Source organism: Engystomops pustulosus, chromosome 2 (genome assembly GCF_040894005.1).
Source record: "Engystomops pustulosus chromosome 2, aEngPut4.maternal, whole genome shotgun sequence".
NCBI lineage: Eukaryota > Metazoa > Chordata > Amphibia > Anura > Leptodactylidae > Engystomops > Engystomops pustulosus.
Window position 1 is genome coordinate 35769771 of NC_092412.1, and position 13939 is coordinate 35783709.

General features: G+C 41.1%; 1 protein-coding gene across 1 annotated transcript in view; it reads left to right on the forward strand.

Annotated features, from left to right (window-relative positions):
- Window positions 1-13939, forward strand: part of DDX10 (DEAD-box helicase 10) — a 123339-nt gene that overhangs the window by 91997 nt on the left and 17403 nt on the right. The window contains exon 17 of the mRNA XM_072134247.1: window positions 12255-12415. Coding sequence (XP_071990348.1) covers window positions 12255-12415 — 161 coding nt within the window. The remainder of the gene's footprint in view (window positions 1-12254; window positions 12416-13939) is intronic.

The window sequence follows — 13939 nt, forward strand, 5'->3', positions numbered from 1 at the left end:
ATCTTTTTGTTCATAATTAACTTAATTGGATTATTCACTGCCAGAGGGATTGGATCTGTACCCGGTTTCATCTCTTTGGAACAAAGTGCAGACTGCTAATTTCATGTTGCTAATATTTACTCTTAGGACGGAAACGCAAGTGAAATTCTGTCAATTATTGCCTGCCATTCCAGCCATCTTCTAAGTGTAATATTATTCTCTCATCTCTCATCATATTTATTTTTTTGCCAACAAAAACTATGCTCCGCTCCACCTTCTCTATAACATGCTGTCTACAGATAATTAGCCAAGCTCCCGCAGCTCTATAACCTGCTCATGGGAAGCAATGTACAATCTGCTTGGCTTCTTCTGCTCTATAATGTGCTGCTGGCAGTTAGGACACTTTGTAGGATATGCTCAGCTCCTCCTTCTCTATAACATGCTTTCTACATAAAGGAAACATTAAAAAAATATGCGCAGCTCCTGGTTCTCTATTACAGGACACTGTGTACAATCAGCTCAGCTCCTCCTGCTCTATAATATGCTGACTGCAGATAGGACACTATGTCCAATCTGCTCCGCTCTTCCTGCTCTATAACATGCTTCCAGAAGATAGCACACTATGTACAATCTGCTCAGCTCCACCTGCTCTATAACATGCTGCCTGCAGATACGACACTGTGTACAATCTGTTCAGCTCCTACTGCTCTATAACATGCTGCCTGCAGATAGGACACAATGTGCAATCTGCTCAGCTCCTGCTGCTCTATTACATACTGTCTGCAGATAGGATACTATGTACAATCTGCTCAGCTCCTCCTGCTCTATAACATGCTGCCTGCACATTCCCTGTGTTTCTAGGTTTTCATAGTATCTGAGGGCTCCTTAGAGGCTCTCCATACTTTCAGATTAAATCTTTTTTGAGCATTTGTATCGTGTTCTTACAGGCTATAAGGCTGAGCCGCTGTGTCTTGGCGTTTCTGCATTGGCCAGTGCTCATTAATGAACATTTTTGCTTTACTTCAGACTTTATATAAGGGGACAAGTAATTGCTTTCATAGCTAATTGAGTTTTTCAGTCTCCCAAGTCCTGTCTTTTCCTGCCAGCACGTAATTACTGGTCCTGGTACCTCTCTCCGATTCACAAGATGCTACAAAGTTATAATTAGACAGACGCATTATAAGCGTTTTGCCCATCTTATGATGTAGAGGTCTTGATACAATGGTAAATTAGCTTTTAAAGCAATTAGTTTTAAGTTGAGCAGAAAACACAATTCTCCCTTGGGTAACTAGAAACGATAAACTTTTTTTTTTTTTAAAGGGACTGAAACAAAGGAAAGCGAGTTTCTTTTGTGAATTACTTAAATAGTCATTGATTGCGTTGCTTTTATTTTTCTTTAAACGGCCACTAGATGTCACTATAACAAGTTACAAAAATATCTTATTTTACTGCTTGCAGTAAAACCAAAGGTGATGATTATTAGTAATTATAACCCAGTATTCAGCGGATTGATCCGGTCAAGATTACTGTACGAGTTTTTGAGCCACTCTAGGGATGTATTTGTCTGTCTATAGCGCCTGTAGTTCACTTCCTTGTTCTCCGTGCTGTGTCGTGGAGATAATACTAACTACCCAATTATTAAATAGAACAAAAACAAATCCATGCCCTAGACTTTCTAATGACTCGATTGTATATTGGATTCCAGATTCATATATTTTTTTTTTCCGTAAAATATAAACTTGTTCTCACTCTATTCCTTACCTCCGGCCCAATGCACCTCTTCCCGTCATCATTGTTATATAGAGGCTCAATGGTGGTTCTTTAACATCCTTCCCCCGCTGTGGCCTCCATCTGCGGCCTATATTGTGCTATAGCAGAGGCGCGGTGTCCACATACTGTCAGCAGTGATGGGAGGAGCCAAGTTCCTATTTTTACACCACTTGGGGCCAGTAGTAAAAAAAAAAATTAAATAAAAAATTAAATAAAATTTTGACCCTTAACAAACCCTTTAATGGAAATCTACCGTCAAACTCAAGCATGATAAACCAGGGGACACTTACTCATAGATCACAGGCTTGAGACAGCGCAAAATGTCCCATTGTTGTGTCTGTGTACGAAACCTCTTGTTAAACCTGTCTTGGCCTTAATAAAGAAGTGCTGTTTTATCGGTAAGTGCCTGTTTTTCTTCTTCTTATGGACTTAACACTTACTCATAGATCCAGACACCTTGACTGTGGTAATCTTCTTATATTTGTTATCCATGGCCTCCTTCCTTCCAAAAGCAGCTTTTAAAATTATACTAATGAGCCTGAAAGGCTCCAGGATTTTTTTTTTTTTTTTACCAGAACCCCATGTTTCTGTAACAGGCTTTTACGCTCTTACCCTCCCCCCTGCTCCTACAGCACTCAACCCCCTCTCCTCTACCTGCTGTAATCTCACACAGTGTAAATGGAGGAAATGCTTATGCACAGTGTAACAGCCTGTGAAGTTACAGCACAGAGGGGCTTTGCTATTGCCCCACGGAGTCCTTCTGGGTTATTAAGATAACTTTAGAAGGAAGGAGGCCATGGATAACAAATATAAGCAGATTACACAGTCACGGTGCCTGGCTCTGTTAGTAAGTGTTCCTGGTTTATTACGATGGATTTGGATGGTAGATTTTCTTTAATAAATACCGGGATCATCATGGAATTGATGGACTTGATTAAAAATGTACCCCAGCTCTGCAACTTCCTCCATAATAGAACAACTACTGCTCTGTCTGGGCCAATGAGCCTAAACATTACATGGTCATCCATGAATATCCATTGGAGACCCTTACGGCTATGTCCATTTTCTTTAAGGGGCTTCTGTAGTCCTGCTCCGAGACAGCACAATGAAATATAGTGGATGCCCCAAATACCGATAGTGGCCAGCACCATAATATTGGGTCATTTCTGCCTTGCATTACAAAGTTTTAACATTTTTCCTGGCAAAAAGTCTTTCTTGGTAAGGGGGGGGGGATATTCTGATAATACAATGGGGTAGAATTGAGGTTCTATAGCAGTGATGGCTAACCTATGGCACTGGTGCCAGAGGTGGCACTCAGAGCCCTTTCTGTGGGCACCCAGGCCATCACCAGAGATGACTCCAGGTATCTTCCTGCAGTCCCAGACAGCCCAGGACTTGCTGTGCACAGAGCTATTTTAAAGTGACAGCTGTACCTGGGACTATTTTCTGCTTTATTGGTGTCCTCAGGTGCTGGTATCAATGAAAACTGTGACAGAGAAGGGAGTATAAATCACAAATTAAATTTCTGTGTTGGCACTTTGCGATAAATAAGCGGGTCTTTGTTGTAGTTTGGGCACTCGGTCTCTAAAAGGTTTGCCATCACTGTTCTATAGGAACCGAGCTTAGATATGGGGAGAAGGTTCCAAGTGACTTCTAAATTTCATTGTAGTTTTTCAACATCTTTGGAAGCGATCACAGTATAGGTGGGTTTGAGTTATATTTCTCTGCTTCCTGCAGCACAGCTGAGATCCTCGGACGGCTGCTGGGCAACCGTCTGGCCCTGCTGTCAAGTTAGGGAAAAATTACAATAATTCTGAACTAAGCAAAAAAAATTGCACCTTTTTAATGGCAAATTTAGCTCTTTGTTTGGCGTGAAGGGTTAAAACTTGCACAGGAACTGAGCATTGGGAATAGGGGACGTCTTACTCCAATGTAAAGCACATAAATCTGCACTGAATGGCGGAGTCTATTGTTCTGTGAGAGGCACAGTGTGAATAGGACCATGGGCCCGCTCTGTATAATGGCATTGTGTAGCACAATGGCGTTCTGGAGGGGACCGCGGCACATCCCATTGGCATGCTGTATTGTATAACCAGTCACACACAGGGCTCCAGGCAGGGGGGGCGCTAGTGTGCCACCAATTTTTCAATGCAATCACAGTAATGGGATGATAACTGTACTTTATAAATCCTATTTCTCTATGTATTACTAAGTTTATGCTTTTTTTCCCTAGCAGCTGGCAAACTCTTATTATCCTAAATGTGATTGTGATGTCTCTACTTGTTTGTAGCCAGTTAATATTATATAACAGCATAAAATTGCTTGAAAGAATTTTTACATTATAATCAATGACAACTTTTTAATGTGTTTTTTCTTATTTAGTTTTTTTTTAATTTTCTATCTTTTATAGTAGACCTGAGTAGTACTGTACAAAGATTGTGGCTTCCAGCTTCAGTCCTTGCCTAGACATTGGGGCAGATTTACTTAACCCGGTCCTGTCGCGATCCCGCGGTGCGTTGTCCGTCGAGGATTCGGGTCTGCTGCGATTCACTAAGATCGTGCGCATCTGTCGCTTCTGCATCTGTCGCTTCTGCGCCGAGGTCCGCCGGAGTTCACCTTCTTCTTCCTGGTGTATGTAAGATTTAACATTTAATTCTAAATGTTAAATCCCGCGCATCCATACCCCCCAAATTTCTGTCGCGTGCAAGCCAAAATCCGATCGCATGCGCCAAAATCCTGGTGCAATTCGGCACAAAACGGAAATCGTCGGGAAACCCAACGAAAGTGCGCTCTACAGACCCTTAGTAAATGAGCCCCGTTTCATCCCAATACATGATATGGCATTCATTGAAGTTTCATATTGGTGATTTATAGCCGTTTTTCAACCCACCCCCCATACCATGGATAATAAATATAAGAAGATTACAGCAGTCACGGTCCCTGGATCTATGAGTAAGTGTCCCTGGTTTATCATGGATTTTTATGGTAGATTTCCTTTACAATATCCCTACAATCTTTTTCTAACTCCTACTGGTCTGATATTGATCTCCTATGCTATGCATAGATTAACAATAAGCCAGAAAACCCTTCCCCTAGTTGGAATAGAGGGGATTTAGGAGAAGATGGATCTCCGTTTAGTCAATTTTCTCGAAGACTCTGCAAACAATCTTGCCGGCTGACAAATGTTTGCTTTCTGCTTCATATGCCCTGGTACATTGTGCAGTTACTGTTACCCTTGCACTGCATGCTACATTACTAGTGATCTGCAAACAGCTCTGGTTATTTATTCTGCACCCATTGTCTGCGCGGATCTCCGCATGATACCGCCATCCGATAATATATAGCCGATTAGTCCGTATTACAAGCCGCTGTTCAAGCCGGCAGCCGTCCTGGGCTCATAAGCCATTATTTAGTTTGCCTTTTTGTTCGATAAATATGAGCTCATTTGGATGCCTTTTTTTCCTTTACAAATATTAATATCACCCCCTCCCACCCAAAAAAATAGGTCCTGGCCGTGATGGGGTAGTGCTTCAATTGCTTTCAGTAGGGAGAGATGGCCATACATCAAAAACCTATTTCTTGTCTGTCCAATTCTGTATAGCCGCTTTGGGTACAGCAAGAAATTGGGAATTGAATCCAATATCCCGGCTTGTTAAGCTGCACTGACATGGCCTCATACGGAGGAGGTGGAGGGTTCAGCCGCAGCGAGCGCGCCCTCTGCTTAATGTACTTTCTGCCGGCTCTGTAGATTCTCTGATTTGATTTTCAGAAATAATGGTGGTTTTGTTATGTACCGGCTTCTCCTTTTATAAGCTAAGTGACTTCTCGTGGCGGCTGCTGAGAAGGGGAGACTAACCAAAAGTTTTTCCCCTGCCACCCATTATTTTGCACCTTTCTGACGTAAACCATACACGGACAGCCTTTGATCCTAAACATACACAGGGCTATATTGTAAAGGGGTTGTTTGAGACTTCTTAAAAAAAACAAAAGGTGGCCGGGAGGGGGCTGCTTAAAAAAATTAAAGATGTACTTGCCTCCCAGCGCCCTCCAGTGTCCCGCACTGCTGTCGCTCCGGTCCGTGTGCCATGTAAACAAACATGGCCGTGGGAGCAGTGCTGGATTCGGCTTCTGGGCGGACCAGACTACCATCCGTCCCACATGTACAATGCTGTGAATATGTTGGTTTGACCAAACAACCGGATTCCCTCAAAGACATGGATGATGGCTAAAGGTGAACCGCCTGTATATGCTACATATGGGGATAATGAAGGGATCTGTATTCCTATTCCCAGTGCAGTAACTTATAAACCTATGAAGCATTCTTATTTACAATTATTTAAATACTCCTTTTATCCAGTTTACCATTGGATTTATCTGATAGAAAATAAGCACTAGGAAAACATCTGAGATAAAGATGTGGAGGATCTTAGATGTCAGTTCCCCCATCCTTCAGGCACAGAGATAAATTCTTCAAGCAAAAATAGATCATTATTTCTCTCCTATTGTTGCTTTACTGGAATATTCTATCTGGTTTGGAATAAGAATATTATATTTTCCTTAAAGGGAACCTTTCACCACATCAGCAATAATGTCATGTGACCAGGGGCACATCATCTTAGGTCCTTTTGCTGCCTAACATTAACAAACTGCACCCCATGCATATATCTGCATGGAATTCTACTCCTCCCTATCCTCTGTGGAGGCAGCTGTGATTTCATGTGATCGTGTATATGCATGGGGTACAGTTTGCGAATGTTAGGAGGCTTAAGAACCTTAGATGATGTCACCCTGATCACATGACATTATTTGCTGAATGCTGAGAAGGCAGGAGGAGCTGCTGCCATGGCTCCCTGACTTGCTCTTGATGTGGGTTTATGCACGGCTATATTCAACGCAAGCTGCCTCTAGCTGTAAAGATATGGTGACGGGTTCCCTCTAAAGTCCTTTTCTGAAATTATGACGAATGCTTATCTAGAAAGTATAAAGTAAGATAACAAGCAATATTGATTGTCTCTGAGTACAGCTATATTCTGTGGTCAATGGTTATGATGATTCAGTCCATGCATGGGACCACCATAGAAAATCACTGGACTCAATCGACAATGGACCGCTGAGTCCATTGTGAACCATGTAAACAAAAACCAGAGCGGAGCACCAGGGGTAAATCATCTATTTTTACTTTGTGCTATTTTCTTGCTTTATTTAATATATGACCATCTTAAAACACGTGCAAGTAAGAACCACAGCTCCATAAATAGCTCAATAAATACACGGCATAAAATAGTACAGAATAAGCATTGGCTTCATTATAAAATGGGCAACCTCCAGTGATGAAATACCGAAACTGAATACAAATTTACCGTAAGACGTGATGTATAGAAGTCTAAAAATAACAATTTACAGATAGAGCAATGTGAATCTGCTCACATGAAAAGAACGTAATGTAGGTCAACCCCTTTACATAAAATTATTATTAGAAGTGGCAAATTGGCGCCGCCGTGGATAATAAAGCGCTTTCTGTTCAGTACTGGGCACAATGTGCAGTCTTTTGTAATGTGTGTTCATTATTTTACGTTTTCACCTGTGTGCAAAGAGATCAGTTGGCACGCAGAAAGCGTCAGCAAGCAGGCTGGTGGCTTCAAAGCCCATAACCCATTCACAGTTGTAAACCTTTAGGCTCTCTACATCGGCCATGTTTGGAATCTATATGGAATCCATATATTTGGCATCTATTTCAGAGTATATTGTATAATCATTGAGATTTTTTAAATCTTTTTTGTAATATAATTGAAGTGTGCTTTAAAATATTGCAACATCCTCCATTGTGTATAGTAAAAGGGATGGATTTACCTAAAAAGCCACCCATGCTATTGCTTGAGATTAGGGGCCTCCACTCAGACATCCCCAATACAGTTTAAGTTCCAGAGCAAGGAGCATTGCATTTGGGGGCCCCCCATAACTTTGCTTGGAGCCCCAGTAATCGTACATAAGACTAGGTGAACTAAAGCATAATTTGTAGGTATAATGCAGTCATCATATGGTACCTGTAATATGGGCGCAGAGAGATGCACACTAGGCCTTTAGGCAAAGTCTATAATTTTGTACCTTAATTTAATTAGGATCCTTATCCGGTTCTAACCAAGGCTCCATGCATAGGAACGTTGTCTTTGTCCAATATGCTATCCATTAATATAACGGATAGCACATGGAGAAGTTTATTTCTATGGGCCTCTAAAACTCGGAGCTCGTCCAATTCATGTCCATTTTTGTGGCACTGATTTTTTTTTAAATTTTATGTTTTTTAATCGGAGGTGGGGTTATTGTTCAAAAAGTGGATGTCACACAACAGACCACTGATCCATTGTTTATCGTCCGAGAATGGCGCACTTTTCTGTGTAAATATCCTAAAAGATAATTGATCATAACTGTGAGCCTTCACTTTTACAAATCATTAGACTGAAACGGACAGATCCGTTACCTGCATCCTAGTCATGGTTTTTAGACTCGGCAATTGGAAATTTCCAATATGGCCAATAAGTTTGTCGGCGCCTATACGACTGCCAAACATTTTAGCTATACATGATCAGAATCCATTGATTTTTGAGGTGTTCGGTCAACCAGATAATGTGGATAGGGTCTCTTGATTCTTCAATGTGACAGATATTGGTGAAGATGAGGATCATGAACGTTCAAATTTGTTGATTTTATGCTGTTCGCTTCACCAGATAATGAGTATTCTGTCTCTCGATTGATCAATGGTGACAGGCATTGGTGGAGATGAGGATCATGAACGTCCAAATTTGTTGATTTTGAGCTGTTTGAAGAATCAGGAGAAATTAAACACATTTTCTGGTTCACCCAACAGCTCAAAATCAACAAATTTGGACGTTCATCATCCTCATCTCCATCAATATCTGTCACCATTGAAGAATCAGGAGAAATTAAACACATTTTCTGGTTCACCCGTGGTGACAGATATTGATGGAGATGAGGATCATGAACATCCGAATTTGCAGATTTAATGCTGTTCGCGCAATCAGATAATGTGTATAATGTCTCCAGATTGATCATCGGTGGCAGGCTTTAGAAAAGTTGAGGGTTCCGAAAGTCCAAAGTTGCCTAGGGAGATAGAGCCACCACCCAGGGAGTCCGTTCACATTTCTTTCCGTTCATTAGGAGTTGTTTTCTTAATTGAGTCAAAACAGTCTGAAGACTAACGGTGCGGACACACGTTTTAATGCAGGAGAGAACACTGTTGGATGAAACCCAATTTGGTCAGTGGCTACTTAATGTGTAGGAGGTCTTTTACACAAACTTTTTAAAAAAATGTTCTCATGTCACACAAATGTTTACAAATTTGCCACATTCAAATTTGGCCTAAACCATTTTTTGTATACCTAATGGGCCGGAGTCACACAAGCCGCTACATAACACTACTGCACAGGGGCAGTAGCAAATCCGCCCAATCACAAATGCATTTCGATTGCTTCCCCTTCCCCTGCGCTGACCTTGCTTTATGAAAGTTGATGATACTTCTAGTTACTTCTGGATCCAGTTCAGACTTTTATTATTGTTTAAAAAATAAAAAAAAATTATCACCAAAAAAACGGTATCGGTATCCGGTATCTCCATTTTTTTTAAACAAACTTTCAAAATATGGCTATGGCTTTGTTTTTTTGTTGTAGCCGTGAACCAGTTGTTTGCAGTTTTACTTTGCACTGTAAAATATTCCGTATTTCCGTGGATTTATTTTCTCCCGTTTTAATATAGCCGTCTATTTCGAAGCTCCACTTCTGCCTTCAGCTCTCCTTGGCGATTTTATTTTTTTTTCTACTAAATAGTTTGCATTGTAATTGCAAACATTTTTTTTTTTTTTTTTGACTGAACAAAGTTACTGCCATAGTTTATAAAAAGCCAAGAACAGAAAATCCCAATGCCGGTTATATCTCCCTGGGGATCTGCCGGAGAATTGTGGAGATCAGCGCAGCGGAGCGCTCGCACACAAGAGTCTGCATTGATATCACTTTCCTGAGCAATACTCTGACAGCTGTGACCTCAAGAATATAGAAAGAGCCCGGAATATGAGGGATTTTGGTTGTCATTTCTCCCCTACTCACATCCAGCAAAAAAAGAGATGGAAGAAAAAATCACCTGAAGGCACAGCTATTGCTTTTCAGCAAATTCTAGCAGAAAAAACGGAGCAATAGTCAAAGCTGTCAGCTCTCTGCTGACATTATACAAGCCGTCTAGACAGTCCAGACCAAGCTCTCCGGGACTCGGCTGGAACACTCGATATCTATTGGATTAATTAGATAGAAATATAAGGGTAAAACTGTAATTTTCTTCTCCCCCCCCCCCCCAACACCCCCCACCCCCTCCTCTGTCAGTCAATCCTGACACCAATGCTACATAGAATTCCAGTACTATATTATTATGTATAGAATTTATAGTTATCGGAGTATCGCTGTTGCCTGGGGTTAATGGACCTAATAGATTAGACAGTAGACACTCTCCTAGGCACATGATATAGCGCTGCTTTTCTGGGAAACATCAATATACTTAAGGCCAACTACTCCCTAGGCATTTGAACCATTATTATGTCGGTGCTATATATAGTATTTATTGCACACTATACAAACAAATAGAACATTAGTGACCTCTCCTGACATGACAGTTTAAGTACGGTAAATGCTTGTATTCCCCATACAATAACAAATTTTATGTGAATTCTACCGATTTTTCTTGTAAAGCGATCTAGAAATTATGAGCAGCAAGCCAATTGGGTGTTACAAGTGTGTGTGTGGGGGGGGGGGGGGGAGTTTTATAATCCATGCTGATTGGAAGTATCCTCCCAACTGGTAACACCTACTAGGCTAAAGCCAATAGCCTGGCACTGCCCTCCTGGCAAAGTCCCTAGTTAAAACTGACCTCACTGATTGGTGGGGCTAAAAAAAAAAACTTAAAATTGTTGGTTTCAGTGGAAAACCATGTATAACTGTTGAATAGGAAAGGTCTTTAGTAGGTGATCCAGTCGGGAGTTATACTTTACTGCCGAAGCAACATTGCGATGTTAGGAGCAAGTATGTTGCATGTTGGTGGAGGCGGTGCTATGTCCTTTTTAATGTAAATGTATCCCTATAAAGGGTTACCAGATCTTGTACCCCCACGACCCAACTACTAACGACGTGGAAGAGTTGGTGGAGATGTATCCCTAATTCCGGCCAGCTGCTTTATAGAAATATAATGATAATATACCACTCCTAGCTAGATACTTACATAAAAAGTAGCAACCGGAGGACAATGTATTTGGAGCAGAGGATACGGTAGCTATCACACCAGCTTCTTCTGACATCATGTGAAGTCGTGTTAATGTCTACTGAGGCCGACACAGCTCACAAGGGTCAGAGAACCTGCAATGCTTGAATAGCCCTGATACGCGCTCCACTCAGACATGGTGCTTATTGACTGAGAAGGAACGGCGTTGTGACCCGTGAATTTACTAAAATGCCAGCAATATGTTTTGCTGGGCGTCTCTGCTCGAGTCCACAGTCTTTCATGTGTTTTTTTTTTTTCCCTTGATAATTTTGCATGGATGTGGATTCTTGACAAGTCTTTTATACATTGCTTCCTGAGTAAAAAAAAAATGTATTAAATACGGGCAGCCCGCTACCTGACTATACCTGTTACTATAGTCCCAGACTGTAATAATCAGCTGTGAGGTGTCTGTAATGAAGCTTTATTGATAATCATTGGTTCCATTACAGCAAAAAATTTTGAAACTCCAATTGTCACTGGGGCAAAAAATGTTTTTGCCTGTAACTACAAGTATAAAATATACAGTTTCAACTTACATACAAATTCAACTTAAGAACAAACCTATGGAACCTATGTTGGATGTAAACCGGAGACTGCCTGTATATAAAATATTACCTATAAGTGGTTACACTGTGAACCAACCACAATGACAAGTCCATTCGCAAGTTAAGGCTTTACATAATGCTGCCTGTATTGCTACATTTCCATGATTTTCTTATAAAAATGTTGACCATGCCAACAAACTTGGAGTTTCTTTGTTAGAAACTCAAGGCCTAGAACTGGTGATGTCACCAGGACCCGCTGAGATCACTGATTGGGGGTCACAGGAACCTGGCTAGAGGGTTCAATGACTTCTGCAACCATGGTTATTTTTGTAGGTCCTCAATATTGGAATAGTTGGGTCCAAGATGACTTTTCCGTGAACACCACCACTGGATCTTAAGTAGAGGTTGGCATAAGTGATCCAGTAAGCAACTGATCATTGGGGGTTCCGGATGTTGTGGGTTTTGAAATCTCATTAATCTGAAAATGATGACCTCAAAGAAAATGTTCCGGTTTATTTTTCTATTCTAAACTTTACTTTATAATGATCTTCAATATTATTTACAGTGTTTCTCGGAAGGAACTGCACACAAAATGTTGGAGACTTTGATGGATTATAAGCTTTTAACATTTGGAATTTCTTGTAGGATATGGAGGAATCTGGTGCTTACCTTGACCAAGTTGATGGGGATGAAATCGACCTCAGCTACCTTCCTGACCCTGATAAGTACAGAGAAGATGATGGTGAGGAGGGTAATGATGATGAAGATAAAGACCAGGAGGAGGACTCTGGAGAAGAGAGTGACAGGTACGCTTTTACTTTGATTACTTTATCTCCAGGAGTCAATGGGTTTGTTCGGAGAACTTTGTAAGAACTTTTCCAAGTAATAGTCTCTCGGCTTTATCACAGCTGTCCACTTCGAGTGAATATTTAATGTTAAATTCTTCTTTTCACTTTCTTAAACTAACACTGCCAGGAGCCCATTGGACAGCTGCCGCAACCATCTGGCTAGGGCTGTCAGAACTTGTTGTTTCAGGACATTATAATTTAAGAGTCTCCCGAGACTCTATTGCAGGTCTCCGAGACACAGATCTATAAGATTAGGGGCAAAGGACAGAGAATATTAAGTAATTGGTACCAGTCTTCTTGGAAGATATTTTGTATGGAGCCAATTCAAGCTGTGTCCTACCTTGGATCCTGAGCTTATAGGGATGGGATATGTATGGACATATGGTAGAGTTATGGACCTGCTGTGCTTGTTGACTTTAGTTCATGCAGGGCATCTAAAGGCTGTTCTATCAAACGGATGGACTAGGAGAATAAATGTTTTCAATTTTTTTTTTTTTTTGTTAAATCAATGTTAAAATAAGTGATAAGCATTTAACACACTATTCTGTTGCTGACTCTCTCCCTATTAGTCTCTTATTTGCTAGTCCCATCTCAACATGCTTTAAATTTGGGCACCCAGTTTGGATCGACGCAGAGTTTCTCAGCTGGTACTTTCCAGCAGCGTCTTCTACCATAGTTTAGCAGCCATGTAGCCTGTTTCTTGCGCAGTAATTGTGATATACCCATGTTCTATCTCTTATTGAAAGTTGTATTATCTTGCCTCCAGCAGCAGACATATCTGATGTGTGATAAATTCTGTTTATTCTTAGGGAAAATTGCAGTAAATTTATATGCAAAGTAGAAACCAAAAACAGCAAAAAATGTCAAATGAATTCCCTATAACATCTCCTAAAGGCAATACAACTTTCACTTAATACACATCTACAGTATATACTTCCAGTGTCTTATATGTACATGGCAGTAGCTGGAGAAAGTTGAGAATCTCTTGAGGATGTACCTAACTTGCTGATTGGTGGGGGTCTCAACGTACTCCCATCCCAATGGGGGTCCAATGTACCACCATCCCAGCCCAAGATTACCAGAGCAGCCAGTTGGCTGCAAGGGCTACCCCATACATGTCTCTGGAGCTGACTGATCTTGCCGAGTACAGCTATGGGGTGGAGTTATCAAGTGTCTAAAAGGAAGGCGCCAGCACTGTTACACTCCACACATGGGACCATATACAGGGACTGCATAATCCCTAAGAGTTTGCCTAGTTTACATTCCAGAGCATAATTTTGGGTGCGTGTTCCTTTTCCTAAGTGAAGGGGGGGGGGGGGTCAACTTCTTTTTCTGTTCCCATGTCCCTTAGTTGTAAGAACCTTAAATATATATGTTAGAAAATGTACAGAAACGTATTGTTTCCCCTGCCAGTCTCTGCTTTGTACTTCACCGGGAATCTCTGGGCCTGTGTCTAGTACTAGGAGTGTCGGAATGGGCGCA